The sequence below is a fragment of the Phaethon aethereus genome (genome assembly GCF_964289735.1).
Source record: "Phaethon aethereus genome assembly, chromosome: Z".
Taxonomy (NCBI): Eukaryota; Metazoa; Chordata; class Aves; order Phaethontiformes; family Phaethontidae; genus Phaethon; species Phaethon aethereus.
In genome coordinates, this window is record NC_138577.1 from 32,895,290 (window position 1) to 32,904,529 (window position 9,240).

General features: G+C 41.9%; 1 protein-coding gene across 1 annotated transcript in view; it reads right to left on the minus strand.

Annotated features, from left to right (window-relative positions):
- The window catches only part of PLGRKT (plasminogen receptor with a C-terminal lysine), a gene marked incomplete at its 5' end in the record, with an annotated part of 29,879 nt that extends 24,333 nt beyond the window's left edge, over positions 1-5,546 (minus strand). The window contains 4 exon segments of the mRNA XM_082013288.1: positions 2,812-2,849; positions 2,852-2,896; positions 3,191-3,486; positions 5,413-5,546. Of these exon segments, the coding sequence (XP_081869414.1) occupies positions 2,812-2,849; positions 2,852-2,896; positions 3,191-3,486; positions 5,413-5,546 (513 nt within the window).
- Between the last annotated feature and the right edge of the window lie 3,694 nt (positions 5,547-9,240).

Below are 9,240 nucleotides of genomic sequence, written 5' to 3' on the forward strand. Positions count from 1 at the left end.
AAAAACATGCACACAACTTTACAACATCTTTTAACATTTTCTGTTTCTGAAGTAGTTGAGCTGGTTTGGGTGTCCAGCACACATCAGAGCGACTCTAAAATTGACCAAACTTTCACATGCACCAAGGCTTGTGATTTGGAGGGGTCTTTATCAACTTCTGTCATGTTACTCGCCTTCCTATTTTTGCAATCCTCTCCTTCCAACCTACAGTCCTCCACAGAGGGTTAGTCAATGACTGGACAGCTTCAGTATCTTCTCTCCATTCAGAGCAGAACATATACCTCATTTTTTTTGCTTAAAGAGAAACGTATTCTGTTGTGGAAACTGAGAGCACAAAAATTCTGTTCCAAACAGCTCACAACAGCTTTATGAGTCCTCCTCATCTACAAGGAACAGGAGAAGCCTTCACAGACTCTGACTGTGTCACCAACATATTCTGTGTTTTGTTTCAGGTCAACCTAAAGATTTACTAGTTCATTTCTGAGCAGTATCACACCATCATTGCTAGTAGGGAAGGCATTCTAGGAGAAACAATTTTGATGACTTCTTGAACCATGAAAATTGGCTTGGAGTCACAATAGCACCCTACTTTCTCAACATTGTAATGAGGCACTCCAAAGTACATTCAGAGGCTACAAAAAGCTCCAAGAGGTTTCGACACAGATGTTGTTTTGGGATAGATTTATGTTTAAAACAAATCAGCATTTCTGAATGTCTCATAGCAAACACAGCATATTGCTTGAAGTGCAAGCTTCTATTTTATTAATAAATATGATGGTTTTCGGAGAAAGATGGGAGAACTGATAGCACCCAAATCCCAGTATTTCACTGTAAAAGAATATCTAATGCTCTAAGTTAAGTTATTTCATTCTGGTCCTAGCATGGCTTAACTCCTCCACATATTTCTAGTTACAATTTCTGTCTAAAAATAAATAAATCAGGCTATACTATTTTCCACCAATAGCCTGAAAGTAGTGTGTCTAACACTAGACTCCAGACACATCACAGGTTTTAGTCATATATGGGAAAGACAACTGGCAGTATTTTGCTCTTCCCTATACTCTCCCTAAGATCAGAGCAGAGCTATTTTCTTCCATCCCCTTATGATACAAAATTTAGTCCTCTCTTTGCCCCCACCGCATCTTTTGCGCCTGGCTAAACTGACCCCTTTATGCCTTTTTAAAAGTTGCAGGCTTTCTAACATGGCCAGTATGTCTGCAAACATAGTACAAATCAGATCTTATCAGGCATTTGTAGTGTCAGAAAGAAATCTATCATGTTGACTATTACTATTGTCAAAAAGAAGAAATACAACAAAGGGAGAGTTCTTAATGCGCAACTTGCAAAAATTTTGTATGCAATCTTGAAATGGCTTTTTTGTAACCGTCCTTGAAAAAGTTTATTTTTTACATTAGTCTGCACATTTGGGCTAGAACTAGAGTTGTTCAGTGTCTGGAGTCAAAAGGCCAAAGACTGTCGTTCAAAGACCACAGCACTCTACACATGCTAGCCTGAACTCAAGCTGTTTCCTCAACTCGTGTCTTTCATTTGCACAGTGGAGAAGCAGATCATAAAGCAAGCCTCCACTATAACTTCATCAGCATTCTCTCAAACTGAAAACCTTCGCATCATTTGGATTTCCAAAAAATTTGGGGGTGGGAGGAGCTCCTCTGTATAGGGAAAAAAAATTGTTTGTGCACAGAACATGTGGTTCCACCTGAGGAACAGATAATAATCCAGCACAGACAGAAAACGGTGTTTACAAACCTTGCAAAAGGTTTATTTTCTTTAAACAGTTAAGAGCTATCCAGTACTTTATTATATCATCTTTCCTTACGGTATCTTTCTCCTTCCTAGCCACATTTCCAGGGTCACCTCCAGAGTTCAGTTTACAGGAGATCCTGTAAAACCGACTCTCTGCATGCTGCTTTTGAAAAGTAGAATATGCCATCTACTGGTAATTTAATAAACGGGAAGTTTATCCATCGCTACATTGAATGTTTTCAATTTATCTGTTTCCATTTAAACAGAAAACTAAAGGGACAAACTACAGCTAAGTCCTTCAGATTGCTCTCTAGGATTGCATAAACAAGTTACAGAACTTAAGATACCCAACAACAAATCAGAAAGCTGTAACTAGTGTTACACTAGAAGTTCTGTTCAGCACAACATTCTGAACCTTAGTCCAACTCGTTTTCCTTCTCTTTCTCTAATGCTATTTTATTATTCTATGAGAGGGAATAAACAAATCCCTATGCCCTATTTAGTCTGAGGTTTCTAGAACAATTAATAGCTGTGTAGTGCCTTCCTAGTAATGTGGAATAACTGCAGTTACCCAACCGAACCTGAAGAAAGAGCTGTTTAAAAGATTTTGTATAGTGGAAGAGTCAAAACATGCTTAACTCATATATTTTAAAAGAATATTATCCATGTCTTAGTTACTATGCTCCCACTGTTTCACCTTTTTCAATTGCTTAACACCAGAGCAGCTCAGTTGTGCTTTAGGGGACTGTTCAAGGCAAGTTTCCAAAAGTGTATTTTTGGAGTCTGGCTACCATAAGCACAGTTTCCACCTCTGTAACTTGTTAACACAGACTTCTAGGGGAGCTGTTAGATCATGAGAATAGGTGCTTTACCCATCCGACCCTGCTGTGTTAGATGACCACACCGGACCTGGCAGAGTGTGTACATGGAGCACCTTCAGCCCTGGGAGGAGAGCAAACCTCAGCAGGGGAAGCCACAAGCCCAGCTCTGTGCCGACAGCGGGCCGCGGGGGACCTTCCTCCACACCGCCGCCGGCCTATGCGTTACCTGGAGCTGTGCGCTCATGAGCATAAACCCGTACTGAGCTTCAGGCTGTCATTCACGGTCTTCGAGAGCACGAAACCCACCGCGCCTTGGAGCGCAGAAGAGACGAGTCAGGTGAGGCCGGCGCGGCGGCAAGCGCGGGCAGTACCGCGGGAGGCTCTCCTCGGCCTCGCCCGCCCCCGGGAGGAGCCCGCCCCGGGGCGCGGGTGGCGGGCAGTCCGCGGGACTCCCCTTCGCGCCCGACGGGCCTGCGCCCGCCTCCCTGCCAGCGCGCGGCCCCCGCCCCGCTCCCGGCAGCCTGACGGAAGCCACCGGCGCGGCTGCACCCCGCCTCAGCTCATCTCAACTCCCCTCGGCTTGGGGAAAGGCGCCGATCGGCCACGGGCAGATGGCAACGGCTGCGGCCGGCGATTGGGCGGCGGCGGAGCCGGGCGGGGTTTTAAGGGCCGGCGGCGCGTCAGGTCGCCCCCTCGCCCGGTGCCGTTAGCGGCCCTCGCGCTAGGGCAGGGCGCGGTGCACGGATGCCCCCTGAGGGACGGAGGGAGGGCGGCCTCCACCCGCCATTTGAAACCTGCTGTACGCGCCTGGGCCTTTGGCTTCTGTAAACGGCTTACACTGCTGTTTTTTTTAAATCTTTTTGAGTTGATTATAAGTAAGCATCCTAAATCCTCCAGCATTCTGAAAAAAAACCAAAAAAAGCAGTTCCATTCAAGTGGGACTGGTACCACATATGTTTTTAACCGAGGAGTATCATGGCATTGAAATGATATTACAGGCAACTTCAGAGCGTGAATGTGTGAAGAAGCGATGGGTTTAATGCTGGTTCTTGCAGCTTGGGTGGGTATTAAAAATGTGCTGGATGGAAAGAGCCAGTCCTGCGGTGGGCTGCATGCCATTCTTCTGCTTTTTGGTTTTTGTTGTGGGGTTTTTTTCTCTATAGGAACTATCCCAAGAAACTTCCGGGAACTGTTCTCCACGTTAAATGTGTATACAGGCCCTGGCAGGTTCACAACTCGGGCATGATGCAACCAGGTACTAAGTATAAATTAGCAAAGAAAGAAATTAAATGCCTTTGACACGTAGGCTTCTTGTCTTCCTTTGCCTTTCATCATGTGTCAGAATGTTTTCATGGCATCATCATCCATAATTACAGTCTGACTTTGAAATGCAAAGAAATTAAATTCTCATAATTAAAAAAGTGTTGAAACAAAAATTATGCTCTGTTGGTTGACTTTTTAAATGGTGATACAAATATTGGCTAGGATTCCCAGGATTCTTTTGCACTAAGGAGTATCTCATTAAAGTTTCCAACACCAGTCTGTGAGAATATACGACACCTTAAACACAATCTCATAGTGGAACTTGACATCTCACCTTGCAACAAGAATTAATCATCTTTTTTCCAGAGTCTTCTAGTTCAAGATTCAGATGTAGTGGGTGTCATTTTGAAGTACTCATATCTGCTAATGTCTTGATCTGCAAGTGATTCCTGTTGTTAATTAATTTTCTAAATGCATATGTTTTTGCAAAGGTGTTTTTGAAAAAAATGTCTCCAATGACAGCTATCTTCCCATTTTTCCTCCTTCCCCTTTTTTTAATGGCACAGCAAAAATAGGAGAAAAGTAAGGAAAAAACTTTTTTTTTCTGTTATGGAAAATTGCTTAACATTTTTACTTCACGGCTTTCCAAGAACTTGATTTGTGTGTGTTATTTTGAAAACGCCTGTGACTTTTAAAGGTATTTAATCTCTTGACCACACATAGTTTCAGTTTGTAAGGAGATACAAATTTAAAAAAAAAATGGTAGGATGTATTATCAGCTCCAGAGGTTTGACAGACTGGTCCATGTCTAACTTTTACTGTCAATTTACAGTGTAGAGTAAGTGTTGATTTAACTGCTTATAGGTGTAAGCACTTGCAAGGATGAAGGCATCTGGCCCAAGGTACTGCATATGCCTTTGAAAGCAAGGGTTTTGCCCACAGTTAATAGTTTTACTGAGGGTATTATGTTGCTCACTTGAACAAAAAGCCTGGCATAAGTCTTGGTTTATCTAAAATAATTAGCTGCCAGTCATAGGAAAGGAACATTGAAAAGCCCTGTTCTGGCAAACTACTCTGGGGTTTAATATGTACATAAGGTTGTATCTAGAATCAAAACATTCTCTGTCATAAAGATACAGTGAATGACAGCAAAAACCGAGGGAGAGGCAATGGGGAAGCTGACTCACCAAATGATCCTGTGCAAGGAACTGGAGGATGCATTGGACTATGTGTACTTAATTCTAATTGCTTGCAATCTAAGAAGGTAGTAAGGTTTTGTGGAAGGATACGTGGGAGTCTGTTAGAGACATGAGTGATGGGTGTTTGGGTAAAATGTTACAAAAAATGGACATTAGCATAATGTCCATTGTTCTTATGTAATAGTTTCCGTTTCTTATATAGTTGTTTCAGTTCTTTCCCTGGGAAAGAACTGAAAAAATTAATAAGTGGTGGCATACTGAAAAGGAGGGAGGGAGAAATGCTGTAGGAAAGGATCAGAGAGTGAGAAGGCAGAGGAGAGAAAAAAATTATTACTAATAGATGAAATTACGCACTGCTAACAGACCTGTCCAGCCGTGCGTAGAAGAATCCCTCCTCCACGCGCGTTGGAGTAGTAGCTTGTGTGATGGATGCCCAGGTGGCACGCAACTCCCTGAGCTCTTCCCTGCTACTGGTGCAGCACAAGTCCAGGGGAGACATTTCCCGCTATACTCCAGCTCCGCGCAGGATGGCAGTACTGCACTGGCAGCCGCTGACCGGTATTTCTTCAATTAGGCTTCATCGGAGAAAATTGTGCTTGATGGGCCTCTCACTGGTAAATTTGAGAGAATGTAACCTTCCTTCAAAGCAGGTTACCAAAGACATCATCCACCCCCACCCACTGAGCCCCTTGCAGCCAAGCAAACCATTTTGGTTCATCCAAATTTCTTCTTTTCTTGAGCAGAAAGGTATTTCAGAGTGCAGTAAACCTCTATTGCACCTCTGGTAGATCTCTGTGTTACAGAAGTCTGGCTTCTGTGGAAGGGTTAACATGGGGATGTTAAGATGGGGCAGCAGATTTCAATTATATAAGAGTAGAGAACAGGAGGGGAAACTGTGGCTGGTTGCTAGGGAAGTGGGGCTAGTTTCTGAAGAAAGGCTTAAGGATTTGAGAAGTAGCAGACAGAATGGAGGATAGTGCCACATAGGGCATAAAGAGCCACCATGGTTTATGCATTTGGAGGGGAGGCAGGTTTGAGCTGCCTCAGACTGCAGACACAGTGGAGGTGCCCATCTGCAAGAGGGGCTGCAGCTCTTGCCTCTCCTTGCTGAGACATGCTTGCTGCTTCAGGCACAAGCTGAACAGTATGATTTCACTGACGCTGTGAATATTCACGGCACCACACTGGGGACATTGCCTGTCCTGTTCCAGTTCCCATGCCCCCAGCCATATTGCTGCTCTTCATTCCAGTGACTGTCACAGGAAATCAGAAACACCACTTAAGAGCCATGATCAAATCCAGAGTCTCTGTCCTACTTGGCTGATTGATACCTGTGTTACTCCTCCATCAGTGCCTTGCTACCACTGCCTTTCAAGTGCATAATGAAGAACAAGAGCTGGGTTAAGTGGTGCTGCAAAGTCTACTTCAGCACAGTGTCTTATTCATGATGTGCTGGCACATCATCAGCTGGGAACTATTGTCCTGTGGAGTACAGCAGTATAAAACCTTAGACACAGGCTTTTGTTCCAGTACTCTAGGCTATGGCCTGTTGACCACCAATCTGTCAGGTTGTGATATGGAGTCCACAGAAAAAAATCAGACAACATCACATACTGCATGGTGCTGTTGGATTGTTGGCATTTCTGAAAGCAGGCAGTGTTCCATTAGTCCAGAAAGCTATAGGGATTGCTGCCATTGCAGAAGACCCACATGCAGTCATAAAGATATTTTGTAGTAATGCAAAACTGGCAGCCATTAGCCAGGCAGTCATGTCTCTTTCGTTCTTGCTATCTTTTTAAAAAGATTTAAATGATAAGATTTTTTTTTCCACAAATTGTTGGCCCAAAAATAATTAAATGTTACAAATTTTGATTGTGATACTTAACCAAAAAAATTAAGTAACTTAAAAATGGAAATAATTATAACTTGTGCCTATGCAGATGTTTACTGGATAAGTTAAAGATGATTTTTACATGACGAGAAAGAAAAGAAACATATAAAAAACAGAAGAAATGTTTGAAAGAAAGCAAGCATTCTTTTCTCTTATCTTCATATGTAGTGCACTTGGATGAATCAGTTTGAATCTTACCATAATGACTGTGGAGTAAAACAATTAATTATCCACTTCAGCTTCATAATCCAGATTAAGAAGGAAGCAAATCATGCTAGAGATAGCCTGTAGAATTAATATTTGGAAAGGAGGTTACATCTGTATCAGTCTGCCTGACTGAACTGGAAAAACTATCTACAAAATTGAATTCCAAAATATATCAACATGTTCCAAAATGGAACAGCAATGCTTATTTAATACCTCATAACTTTAAAGCTGCTGGATCAAAATAGTTAAATAGTTTGAAAGAGATAAAAATCAGTGCCCTGAGTTCTTAGTTTTAGCAAACAGATTTCCCTGTTTTACCATAGCGTGTTTATCTGAGTATACTAGAATTGTACTGACTGTAAACATGAATGACTGTAAGACTTTTTTAACCCCATAATAATTTAACTTGTGACAATTGCTTATTTTTATTTTGAGTGTTCTGCAAAAAATTGTGATTTTTACAATCTTATGTTAATGACAAAAAATTATTACATCCTTGAAGAGTTTTGGGTTTTGTTTTCCTCTTACTAGTTGACTTTTGAAAAAAGGAGGTGTGTGAATATATATAGATAAGTGAACTTTAAAAATCCAAGCATGTACACAGAGTAAATATAAACCTTTAGCTTTGACACAGCATTTTTTGTTTCCAATAAGGGAAGTCCCAATATTATCTAATCCTCTTAGTTAACTAAAGCATTTATCAGCTTAGTAAAGTTGCTCTTAAACTAGAAGCTTCCTCTTCAATCTAGGAACATTTTTGTACTCATTTGTTGTTCTTTCTGGAAAGAGACTTCTCAGACTGGTTTGTGACTGTGTCACCGAAATCGGGAATAAACCTCGTAACACCAATGTAGAGTTAAAAGGCAGGCATTCTTTATTCACGGCGCCGGGAACACGGGGGATAGCTCCTCCTAAATCGTGTTTGCTCGATCAGTTCAAAAATCAAACATTTATAGGCAAGATTAATACATACTCATCAAGTGTCCATACAATGATTGGTTAAGTATTCCTCGCCTACCATGTAAATGACCACGCATGCTCACTATACTTTCTTGGGATTTTACTTCCTTAATCTTTTGAGTCGGAGGGTTTCTTGAGTGGGTGGTCTCTGAGTCGGTGGTCGCGATCTCCCCCTGCCGGAATCACCTTTCCCTCTAAGTTCATTTAAACTTGGCAACACTAAATACATCTTCACGGGCTATCGGTCCAATATGCAATCATTCGCCCCATAGTCCTTTGTTTTAAGACAAGACTATAGAATGAATAATTACCTACCCACCGGACCGTAGAACTGACCAAGGTGTTCCTTCTTTCTGACTACTTGTTATTAGAACAAAACATAATACCATGATCACAATGTTACACTTAACTCCTTGATAATTAAATCAAGATGGGAAGGGTTAGGTGGGTTCTCGAGCAGCATTGCTGGCGCATAATGTTCTTATAGTTACAACTTGCTACAAATTCATAAACCTATTTTCTAACCCTATTTTATTTTAATTCCCTACCACCTTGGTTACAACTGTTTTGTCTGTTTTTGTGGCTGTTTTGTAGCTTTATTTTTATGTACATTACATAACTATATAAGTAAATTTGCCATTTACAAATGTCATGTTGTCGCGGCCCGAAAGGAGTCATTTAGGACGACCTCCTTCCCCGTGAGACCAACGACCAAGTGATCCCCCTGGACTGAATTAAAGTGAAACGACACCAGCCAACCAATTTAACAATTTAATAATACAAAATGCAAGGCATGAGGTTACATAAATGACTCAATGGCAACTACTCTAACTAAGTAATTCAACAAAACAAACAAGTCCCCTACAGCACATCTTTTACGCTTCAACAAAGAGAGGAGAGAGAGAGAAAAAAAAAAGAGAGAGAGAGAGAGAGAGAGAAAGACAGCAAAGAAGATATCACCACCCGTGGATCCAGCGGCGTCCTGTTGGTCCTCTTGATGCTCCTTGGTGGTGGGGGTCCCCCTTTTTACTTCTGATGGTGTCCTTTTTATACAGTCCGAGTCCCACAATCTCCGTCTGCATGCATATACAACAGGCTGCATGCATATGCAACAGGCTGGTTCAATCAGGCAATG